This window comes from Chrysemys picta, chromosome 20 (genome assembly GCF_011386835.1).
Source record: "Chrysemys picta bellii isolate R12L10 chromosome 20, ASM1138683v2, whole genome shotgun sequence".
NCBI classification, from domain to species: domain Eukaryota; kingdom Metazoa; phylum Chordata; order Testudines; family Emydidae; genus Chrysemys; species Chrysemys picta.
Genome location: NC_088810.1, coordinates 20,303,290 through 20,331,289, shown reverse-complemented (window position 1 = coordinate 20,331,289; position 28,000 = coordinate 20,303,290). Strand labels below are relative to the sequence as shown.

General features: G+C 51.9%; 1 protein-coding gene across 3 annotated transcripts; it reads right to left on the bottom strand.

The window, feature by feature from the left end:
* Positions 1 to 1,082: 1,082 nt before the first annotated feature.
* Positions 1,083 to 22,399, bottom strand: PAQR6 (progestin and adipoQ receptor family member 6). 3 transcript variants are annotated; one of them, XM_005280708.5, is made up of 9 exons: positions 22,265 to 22,399; positions 16,567 to 16,766; positions 14,550 to 14,677; positions 12,086 to 12,291; positions 10,010 to 10,136; positions 6,490 to 6,586; positions 4,361 to 4,505; positions 3,380 to 3,673; positions 1,083 to 1,219 (listed from the first exon to the last, which is right to left on the bottom strand). In XM_005280708.5, exons 2-8 carry the CDS (start codon positions 16,615 to 16,617, stop codon positions 3,402 to 3,404), a joined length of 1,026 nt encoding a protein of 341 aa, XP_005280765.2. In that variant the 5' UTR covers positions 16,618 to 16,766; positions 22,265 to 22,399; the 3' UTR covers positions 1,083 to 1,219; positions 3,380 to 3,401. The 3 variants fall into 3 exon arrangements, with proteins under 3 accessions (XP_005280765.2, XP_065429750.1, XP_008170192.2); XM_065573678.1 differs by lacking the exon at positions 1,083 to 1,219 and having other exon boundaries at positions 3,258 to 3,673; XM_008171970.4 differs by lacking the exons at positions 1,083 to 1,219; positions 16,567 to 16,766 and having other exon boundaries at positions 3,258 to 3,673; positions 22,265 to 22,370.
* Between the last annotated feature and the right edge of the window lie 5,601 nt (positions 22,400 to 28,000).

The following is a 28,000-nucleotide window of genomic DNA, read 5'->3' as shown; positions in this document are numbered from 1 at the left end:
GGCAACGAACCGAATTCAAGACCTATTCGAAGCAGGTGAATCACCCGTGATTTCGGCACAGGACCCTAATCTAGTGCAGAGAATGGGAGTGCGGGAAACACCGACACGTGCCTCTTCAAAGGGGGGAACAGAGTCCGGGAGAGTCCCCAAAGAAGCCAAGCCAAGCCCTCGGGGGTTTGTTCTCTTTGCTTAACGAGGTCTTCCCACCTGCCTTTTTAATTAGCCTTTGATATTAGCGCCTGCAAACAGAAGGACATAAGCACCATGCAAGGGTGTTAAAGCATCTTAAGATTTGATTCTATGTTGCGCCCCTCCCCCTCCTCCTGCCGTCTCTTGCACTAGTGAAAAACCGCCACCGTTCTGATCCGGGAGCGTCTCACACTCGTGCGAGGGCTAGGAGAGGTGTGGAAAATAATCAGGCCTCAAATTTGGCTACTGTATTCGCTGCCTCGACTAGCTCCTCCTCAACACCTACTGGGAACCACTTCAAACTACTGCTCTTGCTGGCCTGGCTACGCCACCTTTCTGCCAGCCTAGGGCCGATTCCTAGCACCCTGTCGGCTCTGCACCCCCCAGGAATAACTGTCACCCCGAGCCCAGGCTGGGTCATTTGCTTTTTACCAACTCAAACCTCAACATCTCCCCCCTTTACCTCTCCGGATGATTTGGCCTTGTCGCGAAGGCCCTATAAAAACACACCGTAACCCCTCCAGAGTATCTCAGCTACGTCCCTCCGGACTGATGGCGGTTGAGGACTCTCCAGGACAAGTTCCCCCACTGCTGGGCCGGGCTTGGCAGGGCTGGCTTCATGCAGCGCTCTCGCCACAAAGCTGATGTCTCAGAGCGCACGGATTTCCCCGGGGCGGATTCTGAGCGCTGTGCGCCCCTCCAGGGGCAGGCGGGGATGTCTGCGTTGCAGGCGGAGGTGTGAGTCGCAGCGCAGGGTAGACAGACTCGCGCTAGCTCGGCTCCAGCTAACCTGTGTCCACCCGGGCTGCGAAATCACAGCACCCAGCTTGCCACGTAGACACCCTCAAGGAGGGATCTGGAGGCAGATTTTGGCCAGGACGTAAAGCTCAGCGAAGAGTCAATGCGACAGGAGAGCGGAAATGAGAAACGTGCCTCAGCACAAACCCTCTACCAGCATCACCTGTGAGGGGACAATGGACTTCTCCTTGGACGGGTCACTGAGCGAGATCGAGAGAGTTTATACTCCGAGCTGGAAGGAAATTTAAAAATACACCGTAAACCACGTCTCTCACACACACAAACCACAAAAATACACCGTAAACAACACACACACAAATACACCATAACCATCCCACAAAAATACACCATAAATCACACATGCACGTGCACAGACACACACACACCCCACCCCACAAAAATACACCATAAACCACACACACAAATACATCGTAACCACCCAACAAAAATATACCGTAAACCACACAACCAGACACACACAAAAATACACCTGAAACCACGCGCGCACACACACAAATATACCATAACCCACCCACCCACCCACCCACACACACACACCACTCTACACAAATACACCGTAAACCACAAACACACACACACACACAAACACACCATAAACCACACACACACACAAATACACCGTAAACCACACACACAAATACACTGGAAACCACAACACCCATTCTCTCTTTCAGCCAGATGCAGGTTTAACATAATCTAGATTTGAATCCAGCCTGCTCCCCCACCAAAACTAGCCCTGTTGCAAAAGACAAGTCTTCGCCACATTCCCCCTGCCCCAGCCTGGTTTTCACGTCAGCCCCTCCTGACGAGGGCTGCCAACCCTCCAGGATTGCCCTGGACTCTCCAGGAATTAAAGATGAATCTTGCATTCAAGATCACATCCTGTGAAGAACCCTCCCACCATCCCCACCCCACCCCCAGGGACACATCCCTGACAGCGCAGAAGAGCCCGAGGTCACCCGGGGTGGGAGGCACCCACCAGGCTTCTCCTGCCATTGGTTGGTAAAGAAAGGAACATGCGAGCGGATCGGATTCACCTCGGTCCATAGACCCGCCAAGCCCCTTGCCCACGGGGCCCTCTCCACGCCCGGCCCCCAGCTACGGAGCTGGGCAGTTTAACTCAAGCGGCAGAGGCCCATGTGTGTGGCTCTGGTGGCTGACGCCCCAGGGCATCAGCTGGCACGTTGGCATCAAGCTCTTCCCCTTGGGGATGCAGGACAGCGCAGGTGAGACATGAGCAGGCCGGCGGGGCCGGCAGAGAGCTGATGCAGCTCTGCGGTTAGCAGGCGGAGCTACTGGGAGGTGGTGGTGGGCGGTTAGTGACAGAGGCCTAGTTAGATAAACTCAGGGGAGCCCAAAACACAGGCCCAGGGCCAGTCTATGAAATTCACATCCCCAGTTGCCCCGGGAAAGAGGATGATTATCTGGACGTTGGGGTTGTAGCTGTGCCTGTCCCGCCCCAGCGACTGGTGTGAGCTTACGCAAACATCAGTGTCCTGGGCATGGGGGTTTCTAGCCGGTTAGGTGGGGCCCCTGCTTTGCCTCTCATTCGAGCATCTCCAAGGGCTTTGGGCAGGACGGACAAGTGGTATTAGCCTGTTTACAGATGGGGAAACTGAGGCGCAGAGCAGGGAGTGACTGGTCCAGGGTCACACACTGAGTCAGTGCAAGGGTTGGGAACTGACCCCGGAGTCCTGGCTGCCTGTCCTCTGCTCTATCCACTAGGACCAGGCTCCCTTCCAGACCTGGCACTAGAACCCAGGAGTCCTGGCGCCTAAGCCCCTTGCTCTAGCCATAAAAATCGTACTCCCCAGAGTGAGGAATAGAACCCAGGAGTCCCGCTAATGTGCCTCTCATCTTGTCTCTGGCCAGTAATGGAGTCAAGCTGCCCCATTCCAGTTTGGATTTCAAGCCATCCAGGGGCGAGAAGGGGACAGCATCAGCCCGGGGGTTCGGTTCAGGGGAAAACCCTGGATCATGCCCAGTTCCCAAAGCCAAACAGCCACAAGCGTCTCCGGAGGCTTCCCATCACTGGTGACACACTGGCGGCCCACGTCCGCGGCCTCACGGGAGGACAGCTGCAGTTACAGGGTATCAGGAGTCAGGACGCCTGGGTTCTTCTCCCAGCTCTAGGGGAGTATGGGCTACTGGTGAGAGCTGGATCTAGGGCTGGAGGTTCAGCCCGAGGTTCGAGCACCCCCACTTCAGGGAGCGTTCGTCAGGGAACCTTGTGACAAAGGCACGGGACGGCCCCTCCCACACGGAGCCGTCCTGAGGTACGAGAGGTGGATCCCGCCAGGCACTGAGATACACGCGCTAGGGGCCCTTCTCCCTTCAGCCCCTCTGAGCCCAGACCCCAAGCCGCCCTCACCCGCTGTCTCTGGGGGCGGGCATCACTGCTCCTTGGGGCGGCCCGCCTCAGGCACGGTGCTCTGCAGGATGGAGGCGCCGCCCGGCCAGCGCAGCAGGGCCACGGTGAACCCCCCGATGATGAGCAGGTTCCCCAGCAGGGCCAGGCTGACGGTGCCGAAGGTGGCGGAGAAGGCGGGCGCCGGGGCCCGGGTGCTCAGCCAGGCCTGCCGCGAGCGCACGTCCGACAGGACGGCCTCCAGCTGGAAGTGGGTGCCCACCACTGCGCAGATGTGGAACAGCTGGTGGCTGTGTCCTGCCGAGAGAGACGTGTTGGGGGGAGGTTATCAGTCCCTGCTGTGGGTAACACTGGGGCAGGTGGGGTGGGGGAAGGGACCTGGCTGGTGGGAGGTGGGTGTGTGTGTGTGGAGTGCAGGAAGGGGCTGAGCTGATGGCGGGGGGTGAAAGGTTAGAAAGGGGCTGGTGGGTGGCTTGGACCTGGGCGAGGGGGGGATGGGAAGAGAGGGATGCCAAGAAAACATCCCTCCCCGCTTTCCCAGCTGGCCCCAGGCGCTAAAGGGCCTTTCTGCACCTGGCCAGCCCCCACACCCCGACTCCCAGGGATTCACCCCCATACGTGATGGGGAAGCTGATGGACAGAGTCACTCCAGAGCTAGACATTGGAGCAGGAGGGGTCCGGTGCTGGGCACCTGAGCATGGCTGGGTCTGCGGCGTCCAGGCGACCGGGGTAGCCGGGGGGTGGGGCATGGTCAGGCACCTCGCCCTCCATGTGGGGCAGGTCACAGGCCTCCTGGAATCCCCAGCGAGCAACCGGGGGCAGAACGGGGGGGGGGGGCAAGGCCACAGGAGGGGTGAAGCCGTCACAGTGCGACACGCCCTGCTGGCCACGGTCGACTGGCCTCGCAACAGGGCGTCGAGACACACGGGCGTGGCTCCTGCAAAGTGGGCAGGGGTACAGGAGCTGGGTTCCCCCCCCCCTTACCAATATAGTCAAAGCGCCCGGGCGCCAGGCGTTCCGGCAGGTGGGAGGCAAAGAGGAAGCCGGTGAGCAGGGCAAAGAATAGGTGGTAGAAGTAACCCGCGGTGGCATCGTTCCAGGTGCAGCCGTCCCCGAAGCAGAACAGAAGCTGCAGGGAGAACGGGGATGGGGTGGGAGAGAGGAGAAGTAGTTGTAGGGAAGACAAGTTGTAGGGAGGACTCCGGGGTTCTAACCTGGCTGTGGGAGTGTGCTCTAGTGGTTACATTGGGGGTCAGGACTCCTGGGTTCTATTCCTGGCTCCAGCCATGTGATCTAGGGCCATGCTCTAACCACTAGGACTCCTGGGTTCTATGCTCAGCTCTCCTGCTGACTCAGTTGAGCAAGTCACTTCCCTCCCCCACCTAAGTTTCCCCTTCTGTCAAAGCAGGACAGGAACACCGGCGTACCTCAGCGAGAAGCCGTGAGGATGAATTAGTAATGTTTGCCTTCCTTTCTATCATTACATGTCGTTTATAGCTTGGGGCTGGCTAGAGGCCCCAGCAGCGATCGGGGCCAGGCACGGTACGTACCGACAGAAAGAGTTTGTAGTGTAATTAGTCGAGACAGGGAGGGGAAACTGAGGCACACAGAGGGGGGGGGAAATCAACCATCAGGTTTAGTAGCAGGGCTGGGAATAGAACCCAGCAATCCTGACGGCAAACCTCAAAGCTCTATCCATTAGACTACCCTGCCTACCTTACGGCACTAAGCATTTTCCCAAAGCACGGCCTAACTCTTTAGCTTCCACTCCGGCAACTGCATCGCCCCAGGCAGACCCCCGATCTGCCCCAGAAGCCAGCGTGGGTCAGCCTGGGAAATGCAGTACCCTGGGGTGGGTCATCAGATGTTCAGACACAACAAATCCTGAGTCTTGGCAGAGGGGTTAGACTAGACCACCCTCGTGATCCTACGGTTCTAGGATCAGCAGCAAGGATCAAACCCGGGACGTAGGGATCGAAAAGCACAAGCCTCTACCAACGGAGCTCAGAGACCCAGCCCCGCTAGCCAGTGCTGTAGCAGGCCCAACACCTCAGGGGTCCAGCCCCACATTACCTACGTCTCCCCTACAAGCGCTACAGCTGTGCCCCTATAGTTTAGACATTTGCTACAGCCACAGAAGGGGTTTTCCCCCCCATCATCGTAGTAAATCCACCCCCTTGAGTGGCAGTAGCTATCGACGGCAGAATTTTTCCAGCAGCCTAGCAGTGTCTGGGGTGGGGTGGGGTGTGTGTGTGTTCGTTCTGCCCGCCGGGCCCGCGCCCTCTGCAACACAGCCACTGCCTGCTAGCACTGGGAGCAAATTCAAAGCCCGAGCGGTTCCTTTCTGGTGAGGCTGAGTCACATCCTGTGTTGTTGAGGAAAACAAGCCAGGGAAGTTGTTATTGTTTGCATCGCTGGCCATAACCCTGCAGGAGGCATTAAAGAGACACTCCCTTTCTAAAAACTGCTAACGTCTTCCATGGAAACGCCTTCTCCTGGGTTCCAACCACTCTCCTGAGTCCCACGCCTCGCTGGCTCTCCCACAGCCTCCCAGTGGGGACGGGGACAACATTTGCCACAGCAATTTGCAATGTGGGGGGGCCCCTCCCCCAACTCAAGACACCTCAAGGGGACTGATCTGCAAACAGTGCTGAGGCCCCGCTCTCGGGAAGTCAGGACTCTTCCAGGTGTTTCACGGTGCACATCCAGAAGTCACGGTTATGGGGGGAGCGTCTAGAGGCCTCAGTTCTGGACTAGGACGCAGAACAACAAGACACCCTGCCCCCAAAGAGCAAACAAAGCAAATCTAGTCCCTTTTGGAAAAAAATTGGCCTTAATCTCTCTGTACCTCAATTTGCCCATCTGTAAAATGGGGAGGAAAATGCTTCCTTTCTCCCACCCTTTGTCTATTTAGCGTGTCAGCTCTATGGGGTAGTGGTTTTGCAGCACCCACTGCAATGGGACCCAATCTTAGCTGAGGTCTCTAGGCATCACTGGTGTACAGTAATGTATTAGACTAAGTTCTTCGCATCAAGGGCTGGATCTTCATAAATTTCCCTACCAAGCCTAGGGCAAGGGAGTCCCACCCCAAATGGCCCCTGAAATGGACTTACCCTATAAAACAGCGGGATATTGTCATAGACAAAGGGATACACAAAGGCCGTTGTCCGTAAAACCTTGCTCAGCCGGGGACACTCCAATTCCGGGAACCTGGGAATCACATGGGGAGAGATGTGGATTAAGAGCCGCATGGTCACTGAGGGCTGCCCACGAGCCTCGCTAAATTCAGTTCTGGAATGGATGCGGAAACCAAACCAAATCTTCCCTCTTTTATCAGTGCCCTGGTTTATTAGCGCAGATTATTATAGCCATGATCACAAGTCGATTACTACAAATGAACCTTCACACACTGAAGCCGGGATTGATTTTTCAAAGGAGACGAAGGTCTTGTCTACACAGCCATTGACAATTGCAGAATAAGCTATTCTGTAACAGCTCCAATGTGGGCACTCGATTCCAGTATTCTGGAATAATTACTCTGATTTGGAAGGGCACTAATTATTCTGTAACAAAAGTGTCTTTTAGTCCATATTACTGTGTGGACACCAGATTATTCTGGAACGGCGAATACTGCCTAATAGTTTATTCTGCAATAGCTATTAGGATCAGGGTCCCAGACACCAAACTCCTTCCAACTGAGTGCCTCATTTCTTTAGAGTCACCTTTGAAAATCCAAGCCTGAATGATTAAGAGCAGAGAGCAGGATGAAATTCATGTTAGACTGAAATGTTAATTTACTGTTTGCAATTCACTCAGCTTGGAAAATGCACAGACTGGTCAGTTTAATTTTTTTTCTTCCTAGTGAATTTCACACTAAAATGCATTTGCAAGCCAGGCAGGGGAATGTTTTGGTTCTAGTCAATTTCCCTTTCAAGATCTCATGCACAAGAAGGCAACTGGGGAATTTGGTTGGCGATATCTAGGGGAATATTTAACACCACTCTCCCGGTTTTGTAAAAATTTGATAGTTTTTTTTTTGTTTTATTTTTTTTTTTTTAAACACAAAAAAGCTAACGAAGGGAGTCAAAGACAACGTGACAGCATCCCATTCATTGTGATTAGTATGATCCCAACCAAATCCAGCATGTTGCTTGATTTCCTCTCCCCCTCCCACTCCCGGAAGCGTGTGGCGTTTGATTACAATTGAAGTCTGCACTGAGAATGCTGTGAAAATAAGTCACAATTGTTGCCAAGTCCAGCTGCCTTCTTGCATAACAGCACTTGGACACCGTTCCTGGTCATTTCTGTTTCAAGTTATGGTGGAAAATATGCTTGCAAAAAGAAAAAAAAATTGCCATTCTATTTTAGAAAGTTACAATGTCAAAACTCCTTTCTCAGCAGATCTGTGGGTAGGCAGGGTTGTCTCTGCTGACTTCAGTGGCAAAAATAAACCTACGCTGATTTGTATAGCCCTGTACAGCACCATCTGGATTTCATTCCTCTTCCTGCAGCAGGCTTGCTTACTAGTTCCAATCCGCTGTATAAACCCAGGGGAGACAATAGGACTGCATACGGGTTCCTGATGGCACAACATGGGCCCGAAAGATTTGTGTTATTAGTGACAATGTATGAAAAGGAGAAGCAGCAGCTAGAACCACCTTGTTTTCACCAGCGAATCAAAAGAGATTTGATCTGGAGTAACTGAGAGGCAAGGAACCACACAGGACCATTGGTACAAAGTCACATTTCAGGCTAGAACCTCCCCTTGAAATTAAAAACGGTTCATTTCCCCGCTTCCGGACTGAGGCCCAATGACCTGGAGGGAGCAGCAGCTGCTCTTATCAATTTCAAGAGCAGACCAGCATCAAGGAAAGATTAAGAGGAGGGCTGGAAGTGGGAGCAACGTGGGAAAGCAGGAGATCTTAGACCTACAGTAATTAACAACACTTCCCTCCAACTGCATAAAGCAGGAGAGATACTGACCCGCTCGTTGCACTGTTTTTACTTGGAAGAAAGTCATGGCCCAGAATGTAACCAAAACTTATTTATTTCCACATCCTCTGAGCTGTTTAGTTCCTGGCAGGTGGCACTTCTGGGGCCACTAGAGCTGAACTAAAGAAGAACACTTTACATCTCTCCCTGCTGCTTTCTATCTGTGGATCTCAACGGGCTTTACACGCCCTTCTCGTCAACGTTTGCAGAAGTTGCCACTCTCTGGGTGCCCGGCTGGGGCTGTATTTTCAGACAGCTCCCACGGATGCCAGCTGGGGTTAGGGCTGCCCAGAGATTCTGCAAATGAAGCCCCTTTGGGTTTCTGAAACCAGTTGCCACTTTTTGAAAATCTTGGACATTCAATTCTCACCACACCCCTCTGGGATATGTAGAATTATTTATCCATCCAGGGTATGTCTACACTGCATTGTGAACCCACATCGGTGAGACAGCTTCGTGGACTGTTTCCAAGCCCACGTCTGAGCGTCCACACTGCAGTGGAAACCCGGGTTTACAATTGCTGGACAAGGTCTCACAGCCATGCTAACACGCCCACACTGCACTACGCCGACCTGCGGTTTGAGCTGCATCCACACTGCAAAAATGACAGGGCTTGGACCCGAGTCAGTGGGACTTTCTCTGATCCACCCCCAGAGTAGAGTCTGAGGACCTGAGTCCTTGCTGAGCCGAGTCAGATTGATGTGTGTGTGGATGGAAGGGGGGCTAGGGCTCAAACCTGAGTCAGCGCCCAGGCTTAGCGTGCAGTGTAGACAGACCCATGACTGGGGGATGGGGGAGGCTGAGATATAGGGAATGGAAGTGATCACAAGGTCCAGCAGTGAGACAGTAGCTCAGTAGGGAATAGAACCCAGGAGTCCAGGCCAGACGCCCTATCCACTGCTCTCGCCACTAGATGCCAATTCTGATGTTACCTGGGTACTGGCTCCCTTTAAGGACTGAATGGTTATTACTCTACAAAGGGATTTGTTTGATCAGCGTTTGAAATGAAGGCGCCTGCTTCCAACGGAACAGATGATACAACAGGAGATTCTACCCTCTGCCTGAAGCAACACGAGTGAAATCAGCCAGGGCAGGAGAACCAGTCTCAGAGTGGATGACCTGACGAAGAGCCGTGCGCAGGCTTGAAAGAGTGTCTCTCTCACCAACAGAAGTTGGGCCAATAAAATATATTACTTCGCCCACCCTGTCCGTCAGCGGACAGAACCAGACATTTCAGACAGGTACAAGAATAATTATGGACTAACCTGCCCACGTCCACTGTTGAAACCCCACGTCCATTGTTTTTATCCTATGTAACCATAGATCGTTCTCTTGGCTTCAGTGGCATCTTGTGGCAAGGAGTTCCACAGGCCAACGTGGCACTGCATTCAAAACAACTCGTGAAATTATGCACGAGTCCCACTCAATGCAGCCCCTGCTGAAATCAACAAGGGTTGTATGGGTGTCAAGCGTGGAATAATTTGCCTCACAAGCGAATAGGACAGATCTGCTGACTGGCTGGGGTGTTAGTGTATTATGCATAAAGAAACAGATGCAAGGAGGGTTTGCAGAGCAGAGCAATGGAGAACGCCCTGATATTTTGCATAATAGGTTCTTGGTACTGCATAGATCCTTACATACCGGGAGTAACAAGACAGACTGGTGCAGATAAATGAATTAAAAGCAGCCATTGGTACAAAGTAATGGTGTAAAGTGCTGTTAACCCAACGGTCTGGCATCGCATAGGCTCCATATGTGAAAGCACAGCCTATAACACAAACACACTACATTATGGGATGGCATTGATAAAGACTCCAGCTCACATTCCGCTAGTCCAGGGGTGGCCAACCCGGGGTGCTGGAACCACATGCGGCTCCTTGTCTAGGCACCGACTCCGGGGCTGGAGCTAGAGGGGGCCAACTTTCCAATGTGCTGGGGGGTGTTCACTGCTCAACCACTGGCTCTGCCCCCACTCCACCCCTTCCCCGAGCCTGCCATGCCCTCGCCCACCCCCCCAGCCTCCTGCAGGCCAAGAACAAGTGATTGGGAGGTGCAGGGAGGGAGGGGGAGGCACTGATCGGTGGGGCTGCTGGTGGGTGGGAGGCACTGGGAGCGGTGGAGGGAGCTGATAGGGGCTGCTGACGTATTACTGTGGCTCTTTGGCAATGTACATTGGTAAATTCTTTCTCCTTCTCAGGCTCAGGTTGGCCACCCCTGGTCTAGTCGCTTAGCGGCAGGGAAACCAACGAACTTTATGAAACCACCTTCGGGAGCTTAATAGAGCTGGGCGGAGATTTTCAACTGAAACATCTTTTTTTGGCAACAACAAAAAAAAGTGGATTCAGGGACAACAAAAATGCCAGTTTTGTCACATTGTTTCAGTTGGAACAAGATGCCAACGAACAATCAAAGTTCCATTTTGACTGTTTCGGAAACGAACCGTTTCAATTTGCTTATTTCACTTTCATTTTTAGGTGGTTGTTTTTTTTTTAAACACATTAAAAAACATGCTCAAAAAACAGAACACAATGCTCCATTGAATGAAATGCTTCATTCAAGCCCAAATGGAACGTTTTGGATTTTCTGATTCACTGGGAGTTCCGGTTTTAATTTAACGTTTCTTCCAGAATTGCCAGTGAATCAAAAAAACTGACTTCAGGGTGTTGGCAAAATCTAGTCCAGAGAGAACTCACTCCCCAAACTGAAATTGATCAATTGTTCAGGGGGAAACGAGAGAGGTTTTAGGGCAGTACAACACTGAGAAGTCGGATTTCAGAGGCAGGGCCGGCTCCAGGGTTTTGGCCGCCCCAAGCAGACAAAACAAAAAAAAAAAAGCCGTGATCGCGATCTGCGGCGGCAATTCGGAGGGAGGTCCTTCACTCCCAGGCAGTGTGAGGGACCGTCCGCCGAATACCTGGACGTGCTGCCCCTCTCCGGAGCGGCCGCCCCAAGCACCTGCTTGAGAAGCTGGTGCCTGGAGCCGGTCCTGTTCAGAGGGGTAGCCGTGTTCGTCTGTATCAGCAAAAACAACGAGGACTCCTTGTGCACTTTAGAAGTTAATCTAATCTGATCGATGACGTGGGTTTTAACCCACGAAAGCTCATGCTCAAATACATTTGTTAGTCTCTAAGGTGCCACAAGGACGCCTCGTTCTTTCTGAGAAGACAGACTGGCTCCGGCAGATCGACCTGGGGAGCAGATTCCAGAGCCGAGGGGGCTGCATTTGAGCGCAAAGGAGCCTGGAAGGGGAGCCAGCTGGGCGTACAACCGAAGAGAGGAGAGTCTGTATTTCTCACCGTGGTGAGATTTCCTAATCAGAGGCAGATCTCCCATGGGTGTAAATTGGGGTCACTTGAAGTCAATGGGGCTGTGCTGATTAGGGTGACCGGATGTCCTGATTTTGGGGTCTTTTTCTTATATAGGCTCCTATTACCCCCCACCCCCATCCCGATTTTTCACATTTGCTGTCTGGTCGCCCTAGTGCTGCTTTACAGCAGCCAAGGGGGTAGCCTGGGGAGCTGCCCCAGAAGGAGAAGCGTACTCCCAAAGGCTGGGCTATTAAACAGAGCTGCACCTGACCCAGGACCGTGGATCCAACTGGCGAGGGCATCCGGATTCCAGAGCTGAATTCTGTGGCTCGAGCCCCTTCCTAGATACAAGCCCAGAGACCCTCTGGCCTCGTCTTTAACTCGCTGCCACTGGCCGCTTTGGACTTACCCAGGCTGTAGAGGCTGAGGGCTCCATAGTCAAAGAAGTAGCAGATGTGGCGGGCGTGGGTGGACATGGTGCTGAAGGTGTGGGCACAGCTGGAGGTGAAGGGGTACAGGCAGACCAGCAACATGTAGACGAGGAAAGGCCAGTTGTAGGCGTCTCTGCAGAAATCCAGGGAGGAGGAGAGCCCCAGGAACCGCCACACGAAATACCTGAGAGGTCCATGGGCACAAATGGGGATGGTGCATCACAGGGACGATAGCGCCTCCCAGACCTTAATGAGCTCTGGCCAACTTCCCACACCCTCTGAGCTTAGGGAGCCGGGAACCAGACCTCTGGAGTTTCTAGATCAAGCTCCGCAGCATTGTCATGTCAGTCCCCACGGGGTGAAACTGAGGCAGAGATGAAGAGAACAGAACATAATTCAGGATTCCTGACTCCCCGTACCCTCTGCTCTAGTCACGAGGCCCTTCTGCCTTTGGAGAGCTGGGAATGGAACCCAGGAGTCCTGACTCCTGCTCTACTCACTAGACACCACTCCTTCAAGGGATGTCTACACAGCACCTAAACACCCACGGCTGGCCCATGTCAGCCGACTCGGACTCGCGGGGCGGGACTGTTTGATTGCAATGTTCGCTTCCAGGCTCAGGCAGAAAGCCGGGCTCCAGGACCCTGTGGGGCGGGAGGGTCCCAGAGCCCAGGCTCCAGCCCAAGCACTGCAATGGGACAACCCTGTGTCGATCCGTGGTTCCCAAACACTAACAGCCCGTGAACCCTTTCACGAAAATATCCAATCTCACAAACCCCCTCCTAAAAATGAATATTTCCAGGGATTTTCTCCCTTACCTGAGCATAAATGATAGAAGCAGCGATCTTGGAAATAATTCGGGGTTTTTATGACACGCTTATTACACACTATTTATCATTACATTACATTATTAATTTTATTACGTTATGAAAACGGCACCACTCTTCCAAGATTCCACTTCGGTAGCTCGTATCACTTCGATTAAGCCTCCTACATGTTTCATCCAGGAGTACCAGACGTGAAACAGCAGGAAGGTATTTAAGAAGCCAACTCAAATAAAGAGTTCCTCCCACGAGCATTCGGGTCTTGAGCAGTCCAGGCAAACAACGCAGCACTACAACAAAGCTTAACCTTGTTCTGCCAGGAAGTCATGGTCACGGGGCTCAGGCTGCCGGCCCCCACAGGGGTTGGGGTCCCTAGTAGGGTGACCAGATGTCCCAATTTTATAGAACAGTCCTGATTTTTGGGTCTTTTTATTATATAGGCTCCTATACCCCCCCACCCCGTGTCCCGATTTTTCACACTTGCTGTCTGGTCACCCTAAGGACGGCTCTGTCCGCCATTACAGAATTTTTCTGAGAACCACGATACATTTTGCGAAACCCCAAGGGTTCACGAACCCCAGTTTGGGAACCACTGTTGTAGACCAATCCCCATGACCGTGAGTTGGCTGGCACGGGCCAGCCAGGGGGTTTCCTTCGCTGTGTAGACACGCCCTCAGAGGCCAAAGGCTGGAACCCCAGAATAATGACTCCCAGTTCCCTGGTCTGGCCACTAGACCACCCTGCTTCCATTGCTGGAACGGATTCCCTGACGAGTTAACAGCTGCTTGGGGACCCAGCTGTCGTTTCTTCATATTGACTATTGGGCAAAGAGCAGTCGGCACAACAGAAAGAGTTGGGGCAAACAACCAACTGGTTTGAAGATGGCGCTTGATCAGTTTCTTAACGGGATGACCTGATGGGGCTGCCTGCAATAGCCTGAACTGGACTCTATGACCCAGGAGGACCCCCTCAGTCCTGTCTCCTATGTAATAATGTGCAAGGTTTGGGCAGTAAATTGGCACCCGGCCACCAAGGCCCATGCCACAGCAGTGAAGGGCAGGTGGTAGAGCTGGGTGGCAAAATAGGCTTTCCGCCCCCATGAAAGCTCAAGAGAGCAAAGAAATTTCCCATTCAGAAATGGGACGAAAAGTAAAAAAAAAAAAAAAGTTTCAAAAAGGTTTGGTTCGGGTCAATGCTTTTGATGATTTTCCCGTGGGTTATTTTGATTGGCGGTGGTTTTCTTATTTTAATTGGCTTTACGGCTCTAAACAAAGAGCCGCTTTGATCTGGAAAACGCCCAATTTTTCATTTTGAAGAGGCTGAAACAAAACATTCCAGCAGGTCTCCAAAAAAAAAAAAAAAAAAAAAAAAAAAAAAAAAAAAGGGTGGGAGGGAGGTTGAGTTAAAAAAAAAATCCATTGAAAACTCCCGTTTCCCCCATGAAGAGTTTCAACCCATCGGCATTTTCCGACAGAGACGTGTTTAGCTGAAAGATTCCCACCCCGCCCAGCTCTCACAGCTATCTCCATTGAATGAGTCCGTGCCCCCAGGCAGGACGGGCATCGCCCCGCGGCTGAGGAGTCATGCTTCATGTGGGGCAGCCCAGCCAGTCACTTACCAGGTCGGGAGGAAGTGGGTCCAGATATTGACAGTCTCGTTGGTCATTTGGAAGGAGCTCAGGATGCAATCCAAGGCAGAGCTCTTTGGATGGCGGTAGCCGGATATGATGCCATCCTCCCAGAAGATCTGCCCGGGGAGAAAAGCCACGTCGGGTCAGAGGGAACCACAAGGAGGCGTTATTTCATCCCTTAGTGAAATCCACATTGGGACATCCCTATACGGTGTCTCCAAATGCTTTCCACAGGAGGTCAGTATCAACAGCCCCATTGTACAGATGGGGAAACTGAGGCACGGAATGGAGCAGTGACTTGCCTAAGGTCGCCCAGTGGCAGAGCTGGGAAGAGAACCCAGGTCTCCCACCCCCCCAGGACGGAGTCCTATCTGCTGCCCCCCACAGCATGGGGGTTTTGTCTCTGGACCAGGAGCAGAATCAGGGCCCTTCTCTTTCATTGGGGGATTTTCCAGGTGGGCTTCTGTGCTGGGAGTTGCACAGAGCTGCCTTTGGAGGAGAGAAGCAAGGCCACCCATGATGCAACAATCCATCCTGGAATCACCACCGCGTGGGAGAGGCAGGGCTGGGAGTCCGGGAACAGAGCCTGCCTTATGCTCACTGTTCAGAAAGTTCAGCCGGGGGCAGGGGACCTGACCCGCCACCCACCCAGCCTGTCCTCACCACTCGGAGTCATTTCACTCACTGCATGTTATGCTGGGGGAGCGTTGCCCTCATCCCAAAGACCAGGGGGCCAGATCCTCGACTGGTGTAAATCAGGGTCTACGCTGACACCAGTTGGAGATTTGGCCCAGTGACACCAATGGAGTGACACCCATTTCACCAGCTGCGTGGGATCTGGCCCCATTGGCTCCAACGGATCTGGGCAGATTTATGCCCACTGGGGATAAGATCCTGACTACGGAGGACACAATGAATCAGAACAAGCAGACTAATAGGAGAGAGACGGCAAAATGCCACACTGTTCAAATCAGCAATTTACTAAGTGTGCGCATGGGTGTGTTAGAAGGGGGGGTCCTGCTGACTAGGGATGGGGGGGGTAACGACTGTCCTCCCCTAAAGAGATTTTATTATTTGTATCACGGTAGCACCCCAGAGCCCTCATCATGAACCAGGACCCCATCGTGCTAGGTGCTGTACAAACAGAACAATAAATCGGTCCCTACCCATGGTACCACCACATCACACAACAGCCTTCTCCTTCCAATATAATAAGCCTCAGGAAGTTGATTAACATGGGCTTTTTAAAGTCTTTGCCATCGGTTGCCTCCCAGGTCTGTCTCTTTCATTGACCTCGTACACCTGATTCTTCCAGGTCTATCCCAACAGGACTGTGTTGACTTCAGTGACATGACTCCTCACGTACCCCTGCTCTAACTCCATGGGGGTCCCTCCTCTCCATTTATACCCCAGCTGGGGAGAGGCAAACGAGGCCCTGTGTGTGCTGAATTGTCTTCCATCCTAGATAAATCAATTGCTTCTTTCTCCAGGTGAATCTCGTTTTGTCTACTGCTCCCATAGCTGATCCCTTTAGTACAGCATGTGCGTGTCCTCCCTGGTATTTGCAACTTGGCCCCCTTTGGTAGTGTGTGAATTTCATTTAATGTGCCTTCCCCGTACCACCTATAAAGATGCTAAATAAAACCAGAACTAACCCTGGTCCCTTCACCCCATCCCCACTCACTTCATCTCCCTGCTCCTAATTCAACAGATTGCTTGATATATCAGTACACTCCATATTGTATGCACCAATTACATGGAGCCTCCCAAAGTTCTGTGTTGTAATATAGGGTTCACTTGCAAAATATTATTTAGCCACTAGATGGCTCCGTATGCGGTAGAGAGCACCCGGAGGGGGAATGCAGTTGCCTGGTCAACAAAGGAGACAAAGCTGGGACTCGTTCTGTGTGGAAGGTTGCCTGTTTGGATCTAGTTCCTGCTTAGAGACGGACTGGAATTGCAGAGATCAAGACACGTGATCGAGGTGAAGTGGGGCAATACTCACACGAGGTACTTGGTGAACCCTGAATATCTGAGGCAACTTTATCGTCAGCATTTTAGGTCAGAGGAGGGGGGGAAATAAATATTAAAGGTGCAGGTGGCTCGGCCTTCAGGAGAGCAGCAATGAAGCCCTCAGAGCCTCTAACTCTCCTATGCGGCTTCGCTCTTCTCTAGCCCCTTGCTAGAGGGTCGAACATTGGTGTCCTGGAAAGACATTGCAAATAAAGGGGGAGAGAAAGCAAAATAATTATAATTGCACAGCAACACAGAGGGAATATACAGTCAGTTTGCACCGGGAATTGTGGACGAGGGCTCAGCACGTCCCAGGTACTCTCCAAACAGAGAAGCAGCAGCATCCCCGGCCCAGAAGAGTCCGAAAGATCTCACAAGCAGGTAAGAACGCTAGCAGCCTGGAAGCTGTGATCGCTTGGATTACGCAGCATTGCCAAGTGTTCCAAAGTCATTAGCTTGGCTTAGCAACGTCGTGAGATTTAATGGAAAAAAAAATCACAGATTCGGGGTTTGTTTGATTTGCTAGCTGGTTTCCGAGCATTCGCGGTGCTCTCGCTTCGTGATTTTAAGCTCTTTTTTTAGTGCCCTGGCCACGTCCAGGGAATCTCACAACAACATTTTTGGTGGCCTCAGAGTGTGGCCACCAACTCTTGCTGGGGGCCGCTCTGACAAACCCGTCTCTTTGTCCCTTCAGCGAGAACCCGACCCGGGGAAGGTAGGTAGGTCCAGAGCTTGTGTCCCAGGATCTCCGTGCCCCAGCTGGGCTGGAGCAGGGGAGCGCCCCGGTGACCAAACACCACAGCTGCCTCCACTGACAAGAGCCACCTCTGGCGCTACACACACAGGCCCCATGCGTCCCCAGAGGGGCTGCCCAGAGCCCCTGAGGAGGCTGCGTAGTGCAGGACGCCAAGCCCTGATGGCAACCCCAATCTCTGCCCAGGCTTTGGAGGCTGTCGTGGCTGCAAAAAAAATTTTTCTGGTGGCCGCATTTGAGAAACGCTGCACTAGACCATGCCACATCGGTGAAAGGAACCGGGACTAGAAGGGAACATCTGCATCTCTTCTCCTTGTCTCCAGTTACTCAAATTGATGGCAGGTGTTTGAACTAAGAAGGGAGCTGGGGTTGAGCCTAGAACCCAAAACCCCTGCTCTCAGTTTTGGCAATGTGGTCCAATGGTTAGAGCAAAGGGCTGGGAGCCAGGGCTCATTGACTCTGGGAAGCAGCGTTGTGACGCTGTGCAGTCTATATGGTTTTATAAAAATATGGTAATGAGTGAATAGAATGTAACTGGAATATGCTTCATGTATCATTACAAAGCTTATAATCTACTGAGTGTGATCATCCTATTTGTATAAATGTACCACTCTTGTATCTGGGACTAGAAATAGGAAATACAACTCTGAGGGCCTATTGTAATTATGCAAAGTGTGGGCCATTAATGGTGGTTTGGAATCTTATTGGCTCCCATCAACCAGGACAATTGACTGGGGCTCTGTTTGCAGTCAGGCCTTGCTGTGAGTCAGGGTGGGAGGAATGAAGGCTTGGGGTCTTACAGTGTCATGTGATCATGTCACCTAAACTGGAATCCATCTTTAACCTGGTGCTTTTCTGTTCACGTTGCAAGGCCTGAGTGAGGAACTGAAGTTTTAGGCGCCTAAGTCCCATTCACTTTCAATGAGACTTCAGCTCCTCACCCCGTTAGGCCGTGCGACGTGAGCAGAACAATGCCTAAATACCTTTAAACACACATCCGGGCCTCATCCCCATCCATAAAACAGGGGTGATTCTCATTGGTATCGCAGTAGCACTTAGCAGCCCTACTCACGGACCAGGACTAGGTGCTGTACAGACCCAGAACACAGACAGCCCCTGCCTCAAAGCCTGTACAATCAAAGGCCCAAACAAGAAACCGGTCACGCAGAGAGGATGAGCATTATTCCGTCTTTTGCCAGCCTGGTCCATGTAGGCTGCAGACCTTTTGGGGACAAGGACTGTCTCGCTCCGTGTTGTCTGCATAGCACCTGACGCGATGGAGCCTTGAGCTCAGCTGGGTGCTCCAGGTCATCACAGATCACAAATGGCCTCTGGAAAGACCTAGCATAATTTTGCCTCAGATTTCACCATCCGCCAGACCCGTGACGATAAAGGGAGCCTCCAAAAATCGACAGATGTTAGAAATCAACGTTGCCTTGTTTGGCTCGAGTTCCCCCGACTCCCCTAAGGGGAGCACGGCCCTATCCTGCCAAAAGGACAGCAGCAAAAAAATCAACTCCCCCTCCCCACCCCTTTGCTAGAAATCAATCCTCCTTTGTCAGTTTCACACAAGGCTTCCATTGAATGCCAGCCATCTGCATCACGTGACTCCCAAAGGGTCAGGAGGGAGCAGCAGAAGCCAAGGTGAAAGTTAGTTGCATAAGGTTTGAACAGAGGGAGAAAGTCAGAAAGAGCCAATCGGCCGGAACAGCTGTACTGAACAAGATAATCCGCGTCAGATTTCCCCTCTCCTCCTCCTCCCCTGAACTGGGGCTCCAAATCGAGACACCCACCAGCTGCAACGGGGTTCAGAAAGATCTGGCTCTGGACCAGCCTTTGCTGTTTGCTCCGCAGTCAATGCTTTGTCCAAGATGACAAGCAGATCTCCTTGTCCCCGACTCTGAGCGTACCAGCCTGTATCTACTGCTGCCGCACCTCTAGCCTCTCCCCGTTCACTCCTGGGCATTGCTGAATGTCGCTCTGAACAGCGTTAGCCAACCGAGAACCATCAGACCCTTTGAGGGGAGGAGGAGAGGGAGGGCGGAGCCAGATTTGAAAGGTTTAACATCTTGAAGATTTTCTTTGATTATTATTTTGGTCAACCTAGCACCTAAGAGCCCTAGTCAGGACCTCATGGTGCAAGGGGCTGTACAAAAACAGACCAAAAAAAAGACAGTCCCTGCCCCAGAGACCTTCCGATCTAAGTCAGAAAGACAAAGAGACAACAGATGGAGTTGGACAGGGGAGTACAAGGCGAAAGTGATCAGCCCACCAAGGCGTAACCGTTGCCAGGTTTCCTGTAGGCATCCCAGCCAAGGAGAGTTTTCACATTCCAAGTTTAAAGTCATCCAATCAGAAACCTCATCTTCCCTAGGGTCAGACTGGCCCTGCTCAGGTGCCCGGTCAGAAGGGAGAAAAGGGAAAGGAATCTTTGAACCCAAATCCTTTGGGCAGGGGGCCCTTCCAGCTCCCTCTCAGTCTTCAACTGGGCCCCTCCCACTCCACATACTCACAACAGGCTCACCTTCTTCCCCACCGGAGGGTGGGCTGCGGGGGAAAAGACCCTTCGATGATGGTGACGCACACAGATGCTGTGGCAATGAGGGCCAGAGAAGAACCCAAGAGAGACAGCAGCGGGGGCCAGTGGGTAGAGCACTGGGGCTGGGAGTGAGGAGAGCTCCCGCTCAACTGATAATGGAGCTTTGAGAAAGTCCTTTCCCTTAGATCGCCCTTTTGTTAAACAGGTAACGAGCCCCACTCCCAGGGGGCGGGGCGGCATGATTCACTAGTGTTCGAAAACAGCGCCAGGGTTCTTGGCTGGAGGTGGAGAGGCAAGTTCTGGCAAGCATCAGACAAACCCTGCGATGCGGAGGAGTAAGATGCTTGTGAGAAGTGCGATACGCTGCCTACGTAGGTGATTATGACTCCCACCGCTGAAGGAACTAACAGAGCGCCTCATATTCTTAATCAGTTTATTCTCACAAACAGCTGTATCAGTCCCATTTTACAGATGGGGGAAACTGAGGAAGAGAAAGATTAAGGCCCAGAACCTAAAAGGTAAACCTGAATACCTTCGAGGATCTGGGCCTAACTAACCTTGCCTGAGGTCACACGAGGAGCCAGGAATCGAACAGAGATTTCTTATCTACGTGTCGTAGGGTTTTATACTGCTGCCCATCACCATAGCCTCTGGGCACCTTCCATATAAAATCAGTATCGGATAAAGTCCGTAGCGGACTTTATGGAGCCTCTGGCACTTCCTCCTTCCGGGTAAAACCCTGAGCCCCAATCCAGTGCTGCACCCCAAGACCACCCTTCCTACCATCAGCACCTGAATGAGGGGCATAATCCCCATTGCAGAGGGGCAAATGGAGGCACCGAATCTGCGTGATAGCAGACCCTAACCTACCTCCCATGCCCCAGCCCGGCCTGTCTGGCAATTCAGGAGGAAAGAAGCCATGGGATCGATTTTAAAATGCATTGAGAAATGAAGCCTTATAAAGAGGTCTCTCCGCAGCAGACGCTGCTAAGCACTCAGGGACTTTCCGTATTCAAAGCACTCTACAATCATCAGCGAATAAAGTCTCCCCCCTGCCAGGCAATAAGACTGCCGAGCGCTTCGCAGCCATCACCCCGCTAAGGGGAGCCATGGGGCCTCCATTTTACAGATGAGGAAACGGAGCTGCAGAGAGGGGACACCGCGTGCCACTGGCAGAGCTAGGAAGAGAACCTGGGAGTCCTGACTCAGAGTCCCCTAAAGCCCCAGCAGCCGTCATTAATCATCCTGGGTCAGACCCACCGCTGAGGTGGAGGGCCGGGAGTGCTGCAAAGGAGGGCCCAGGGACAGGGGTGCTAGCCTGGGACCGAGGATGCCTGGGTTCGATTCCCTGCTCCGCCACAGACTCCTTGTGTGACCTTGGGCAAGTCACTTAGTCCCGGTGCCTCAGCTCCTGTCATAGCACCCCCTTGTGCCTGGACACAGCATTGCAGGGGACTTTGCTTCTAGTGTCCCTGGTCACTGCTTCCTTGGCCCCAACAGTGTCCTGACTCTCCCAGGGTCTGGCCCTTCAGCCAGCTCACTGAAAAGTTCAATCCCCTTCTGGGGTCACAAAAGGTCCAAGTAAACCTCTAAACTAGCAGCTCCTGTCCCCCACTCTTGAACGTCCCTGCGGCGTATCTCCTATGCTGCTACTCCAGGCAGGTTTCCCCTCCACGGGCCCCCTTTCTAGGGACACTGGCAGCTTCCCTCTGGGATCTCCCTGCTCCTTTCGGGGCCCCTCCAGAGGAGTCCAGCTGCCTCCGTATGGTCTCTTTCCGGCTGGCTTCTCCAGCCTCTTCTCTCCTGGGCCTCCTCCTTGACTGAGTTCACGGCTCTGTTTAAGGAGGCCTCTCTGATTCCGCTCCCCCCGCCCCTAGACACAGGTGGGGTCAGTCGTTATAATTAAAGTCTCCTTCACATCCAGCTAGGGTCACTCAGGAGGTTGAGGGACAGTTGCTAGCTCACGGCCCGGCTGGCCTTAAAGGTCCAGGGATCGTAGCACTGCCCTACCGCTCAAGAGGGGAGTGAGGATAAATCGATTCAAGACCGTGAGGCTCTCGGCTACTAAGTAACGGGGGCCAGATAAGTACTGTAGCTAGATTGACTACAATGTAATTATGCCAGTTTACACCAGCGAGGATCTGGTCCCGTTCCACAGATGGGGAAACTGAGGCACGGTGTTGGGGGGGGGGAGGAAGAGAGCAAATCAGAAACAGAACCCAGGAGTCCTGCCTCGCTGTCCTCCAACGTCCCATTTGGAGACGATCCCCAAGCAGGCGGGTAGCTCCCTTCTCACAGTGTATTAACACGGAAAGGGGAAGGAAAGACAAAAAAAATGCCAGCTGGTGACCACCCTACAGATAATGGTAAAGCCAGAGAGCAGAAGAAATGCCAAACCTGGTCCGGAGATGGTAGAAGGGGGATCCCCCAGCTGCTGCTACCGCTTCATGGTATCTGCCTGGAGCTCAGAGCGCGCTGCATCGGAAGGGGCCCTCCTAACTATTCCACTGTTGTGTTTTTTCTCTCTTTTTTTAGCCACATTCCTTGGCAGAGCACATGGAAAGCAGCCAAGGGCTCCCTCCCATGACAGCTCCAGCCTATTGGTGGAGGGGGAAGAAAAGGCCTCTTTGAGAGGCTGGGATCAGGAGACAACGGAGTCGATAAAAAGGAGCTTTTGTACTGGAAATATCCCATTATCCCCCCCACCACCCTTACATTTTAGTCTTAAAACATCCACCGCATAGACTGCAAAGCCAACGGGCGCCCTCCCTTCTTGGGAGGCCTCTCCCAGCTAAGAGCGTTAGCCTCCAGAATATAAACTCACAATCCCTAGTGTCTGCCCGGAGCGTTCCATACCCGACTTCTGGGCTCCCTCCCATCCAGCGGACAGGGACCCCGCAGGGCACAGTTCACCAGCGGGGCATTATTATAAAAACTTTCGCCCCCAGCTGTGCACATGCAGTTCAGAACCTCGCCGCATGATATTCTGGGGGGGGAAGACAAACCAGAAAAACAGGAGCCGTTTCTCGCTATCACAGAATCCAGAGTGTCCTTTGGCGACATCATCATGGTCAGATATTCCATAACACTTGCCCTAAAGGATTTCTGGAGTGCTTTGCAAACTGGGCTGTGACATTAATAATGCTCTCAATGCTTATCTTGGGCTCCGCCCCAGTTTATAAAGGATTAATATACAATTAATAGACCTTACCCGAATGCTTCAGACAGGAGTTCGGCCCAGATCCTCACCGTAATTAGGCTCCTAACTTCCACTGATTTCAGGGGAAGCCTAAATATCTTGGGTCACCATTAAACCAAGCTGGCATGGCTGAGATCAAGTTGAAGAAGGGTAGAGGTGGTGTTTAAGTGGGGAGGATGCTGCAGTGATCTGTTAGGGCCCAGGTGTACATCACGCCCTTCATCATTAGCTAGAAGAAAGTCACCTGCAGAGAGATTCAAGTTCAGAGGTGGCTGCAAATTGGGAGGAGCCGTATGCCCAAGCGAGGACAAAGAAATAATACAGAAAGACCTAAAATACAATTATTGGTGACTTTCACTTAGACTAACCAGGGCTTCTCTACAAAGTGAGTTATTGCACAGCCAGCCAGGGCGTGAATCTAGAGTGCACCAGCTCGCCACGCATTATCCTGCCATGTAGATACATCTTGCTGCTGTAAACAAGACACTTGTCACTTGTGAAAATTTCCCCCCAGTCCCTGATTCAGAAAAGCACTTGTTTAACATTAAGCATAACATTAAGCATACATGTAAGTTCCTCCCTATTCACCAATGCATTTAGGCGTATTTCTCATGCCCCACTAATTGGTCTGTTTGATCCATAACGGATAACACACCCTATGTTCCCTTTTGGTGGTAACATGGGGATTAGAATGGCAGTACAGGAACCAGACAAGAACCGCTGGGAACAAGAAAAGTTGCTCTCCTGTGTTTAGTTGCAAACCATGCTCGACAAGGAGCTGTCAAAAGAAAGGGGCGACTTTACAGGTCTGGGTTTAAAATATGGCACTAGTGTTTGCCGGAAGGTGCCCAGGACGCGAAGGCAGATAGTGTGAGAAACTGTAGAGGATGCTGAAGAGAATTGCAAGAATGATCCAATGTCTGGAAAACCTGCCTTACGCTGAGAGACTTGGATAGCCTGAGCTCCTTTATGTTCTCGAAGAGGAGGCTAAGAAGTGACTTGAACATGGTCTATAAGTACCTCCACATAGGGACAAGATACCAGATCAGAGAGGGCTCTTTAGCAAAAAGGTACCACAAGAGCCAATGGCCAGCGACTAAAGCTAGAAACAGTCAAAGGGTGCCAGTCGTTTAGCAGCGAGTGTAATTAACCATTAGAAGTTTCCCAAGAGATGTGCGTGGATTCTCCATCACTTGGAGGCTTTCTCTAGAGCGAGAGCCGCTCTAGCTCCCACACAAGATATGGGCTGGATGCAGGAATCATTAGATGCCATGCTCTGGGCGATGTTACGTAGGAGCTCAGACTAGATTGTTAATAATAATAATAATTAATAGAGATATCCCATCTCCTACAGCTGGAAGGGACCTTGAAAGGTCATCGAGTCCAGCCCCTGCCTTCACTAGCAGGACCAAGTACTGATTTTTGCCCCAGATCCCCAAGTGGCCCCCTCAAGGATTGAACTCACAACCCTGGGTTTAGCAGGCCAATGCTCAAACCACTGAGCTATCCCTCCCTTTCCCACTGCCTCCCTCCCTTTCCCACTGCCAAATGGTCCTTTCTGGTCTTAAACATCCATGAACTTCAACCACGACCTGCATTTTTGAGAGCGCCGCAGAACTAGTGGTGGGTTAATTTCCTTCGGCTCAGAGCATCTAAGCCGCATCTGGCCACCCATTCAAGCAGAGGGCAGCCACGGGGTGGATTAGCATTCAGGCTCTTGCACACCAGGAATTGAAGCCAAACGGAGGCTGGCTTTTAAAACCAAACCCTCTCCACCCTGATGCTTTGGGCTAGAATGAATCTCCATAAAGCCAATCATGGGATGCCATACGAGGCATTTCAAACAGGCCTCATGTAACGTTAAGCATGGGTTATCAGGAGGCTGCAGTTCCTTCTTTAATCCACCTAAGAGGTACAGCACGGGTCGAGCTAAGAATCATGTTAAATGTATCCACGCAGGACCCTCAAATCCAATTGATTATTTATATTCAAGTAGAGCCAATTGTCCCATTGTGCTAGGGGCTGTACAGACATAAACCCTGCCTGGAAGAGCTTACCGTTTAAATAGCCCAGGCAAATGAAGGCTGAGAGGGGAAACCGAGGCGCAGAGGGAAAGTGATTTGTCCAAGGACACCCAGAAGGTCAGAGGCAGAGCTGGGAACCCAGGTCTCCTGACTCGCTGGCTGATGGGATGCTCTATCCACTGGACCACGCTGCTATCCTCTGTCAAACTCTCCTCGACACCAACACTCACTAAGAGTTTGGCATCCGGCGTGCCGAGACTGCTGTTTCTATAAATCATCCTCATCTCAGGGCCATGCGTACCCCCCCTACACGTGGTCGTCTCTTGCCATGCAAGCTCTTTGGGGCAGGGACTGGTTTTGTGATGGGCATACAACTCCTAGCACAGGGAGCCCTCCCCCTCCATTTGGGCTTCGAGGCATAACCGCTATACAAATAATAAATAGCCATGCAGGTTTCAGAAGAGAGCGTACGACGAGAGAGTGGCAGAACCAAGGACAGAAACCCAGGAGGCCCAGTGCCCCGGTAAACACGACGATCAGATCAAGAAACACTGCGAGTGAGCTAGCTAGGACTAAGTCTTTTCCGAGAGAGAGCAGTGAAATCCTAAATCCACTGATCTCAATGGGCCAGACTCAAGATGTCCCATAAAAATATGGCTTCCCCTCTCCCACCTTCCCACGAGCACAGACACGAGGCGCTCAGACACTATGGTCGTGAGTACCGGAGAAGAACCTATTCGGAACAGAATTCTCGCCGGAGCGATGTAATAAGCCCATGGCATCGGAAGGGACACGACCCAAATATCACCAGCCAAGTTACTCCAGGGAGACGGGCGGGAAGGCAGCCATCCAGGGCACAGCAAACAAAACCCCCTATTGTTGCTTTGCAGCAGGATCTGGGTCAGTCGAACAGGGGCTCGCTAGCCGTAGGGAGCTAAAGCCTTGGTGCGGAGTGGAGGATGTTTCCCCAGAAGCTGCGTATTAATGGGGCAGTTGGTGTATCTGGAGCGCCAGCCTTTGCCCCGGTTAATCCCTGGCCTTGTCTCAGTGCGATCGGTCCAAACCAACACACAGACATTTTAAACCTCTGAGGATGCAGGAGCTGTCCCCGATTGACCCCTTTTTGTGCGGCTCTTGGCACAGCCATTTAGAAACAGGGCACGTTTCGTTTCTCTTTGAAAAGCTGCTGCCCGGCCTCTTGTTCTGGAAGGAAACGGAGGGCCTGGTTCTCCTTCGCACCAAGGCCCCTTCACGCCACTGGCAGCATAAAGCCGCCTCACAGGAAGCGTAATCGACATCTGTGCCCACTTCAGCGGCCCCTGCCAGAGCCTTGTAAAGGGGCCTTAGTGGGAACGAGAAGCAGACCCTAAGGAAGATGGTTAAAAACCGAGGCCAAGATTTTCCAGTGTCTTGTGATTTCGACACACACCTTAAAGAAGTTGGGTTATCAGAATCCGAATGCTCAGCTTCTTTCTGAAAACCAGGCCCCCTTCCAGACGGGTCAAGCTCCGTCAGCCCCTTCCTGCTGCATGTCTGTCGAATAGCCTGGGGAACTGGATTTGTATTACTCTTACAGCTGTAACAGTGCAGAGACGCCCCAACTGAGAGCAGGGCCCCAGTGTGTCAGAGGCCGCCCAGGCATGGTGAGAAAGAACCTCTGTCCTGCTCTAACTAGACTAAGCAAAGGCAGTATCATTATCTCCATTTCACAGATGGGGAAACAGAGGCAGAGAGATATGGATGGGCGTATTGAAGCAAAGAGATCCCAGCCAGTCTTGGGAACAGAGCCCACCATGCCAACTCTCAGCAACGTGCTTTAATCACAAATTCAAGTTTGGCTAAAGCTGACAACAGTCATCCTCCTAAAAGATACAACCGCAGGTCAGCTCTGAATCCCGCGGTCTCAGGGCTTGGGACAAAGGCGGCCACCCATGGTGGAAAGGCTACATTCCAGATGCGCTATAACATGCGTAGGCACAGCGCAAAGAAACTTGAGATGAGATCCAGTCTCCCAGGGCAGAATTGATCCCCTCTGCCCCCCAGCTATCAAGTCACGAGTCCAGAGCAGTCTTAAAAAAAAAAACCCCGCCAGCCATGGAGTTCTAGCCCCCTTCCCGGGAGCACTATGGCTCAGTGTCTTCTCAACCTTTTCAGGTTGGCTCTGAATCAAGTGGGAGCTGCTGGGGTGGCAGACTAGTGACAATTTGACCAAGTGGAAGCGACCCTCCCCCGCTTCCCAATTGCCTTTCATGACCCCCCTAGGGTCATGCACTGATTGGAGAAATATGATCTAATAGATCTCACAGTAGGGCAGTGAAAAGTTTGAGTGACTGAGTTGAGAGTCCTTTTTGCCTTTTGCCACTCTGGAACTTTTTTGAAGTTGGGAGAACTTTTGCAAACGTTAGAGGAGGGGGGAAAAAAATGACATACACAAACCTGGATATTATTCTTTTTAGTGTAGTTAGTGTAAAAAAAAAAAGGGGGGGGAGGAGGAGGGTTGGACAAAAAATTGAGAATTCTTCAGTTTTCAAAAAATTGAGATGAAAAAAATCAATTTGAAATGAAACATTCCCTTAGAAAAATTCAGTCAAAAATATTTAGCCACAAAAAATATTAGTTTGACAAAACCCCATTCTTTGTCAACAATTTTCAACTGGCTTTCTTCCGAGCGCATTCAGGTGCTACTTACAATAAAGCTCAGGTCTAGTGTATGTCAGAGACCAAAGCTCCCAATTGGTACAGTTGAAGTGTTCCATTATTATAGGAGATTGGGGCTAGGCACTGTTCAAAGAGAGAGACAGTCCCTTGTTCCCCAAAGACCCCTCACAATCTAAACAACTGCGTAAGCCCCAATCAATGGGGATTTCACAGTGGCCCAGAATGAGTTATTTGGCCTTCCAGTTCTAGGTT

What these genes read in the sequence shown, in the direction of transcription:
- PAQR6 (XM_005280708.5), bottom strand. Translation starts at nt 16,617, where the DNA reads ATGCTGACGATAAAGTTGCCTCAGATATTCAGGGTTCACCAAGTACCT. An exon ending in CCTCAGCCTCTACAGCCTGG is followed by an intron (nt 10,137 to 12,085) that starts GTAAGTCCAAAG and finishes TTTGTGTTATAG; the next exon opens with GCTGTGCTTTCACATATGGA. An exon ending in ATATCCCGCTGTTTTATAGG is followed by an intron (nt 4,506 to 6,489) that starts GTAAGTCCATTT and finishes TTCTCCCTGCAG; the next exon opens with CTTCTGTTCTGCTTCGGGGA.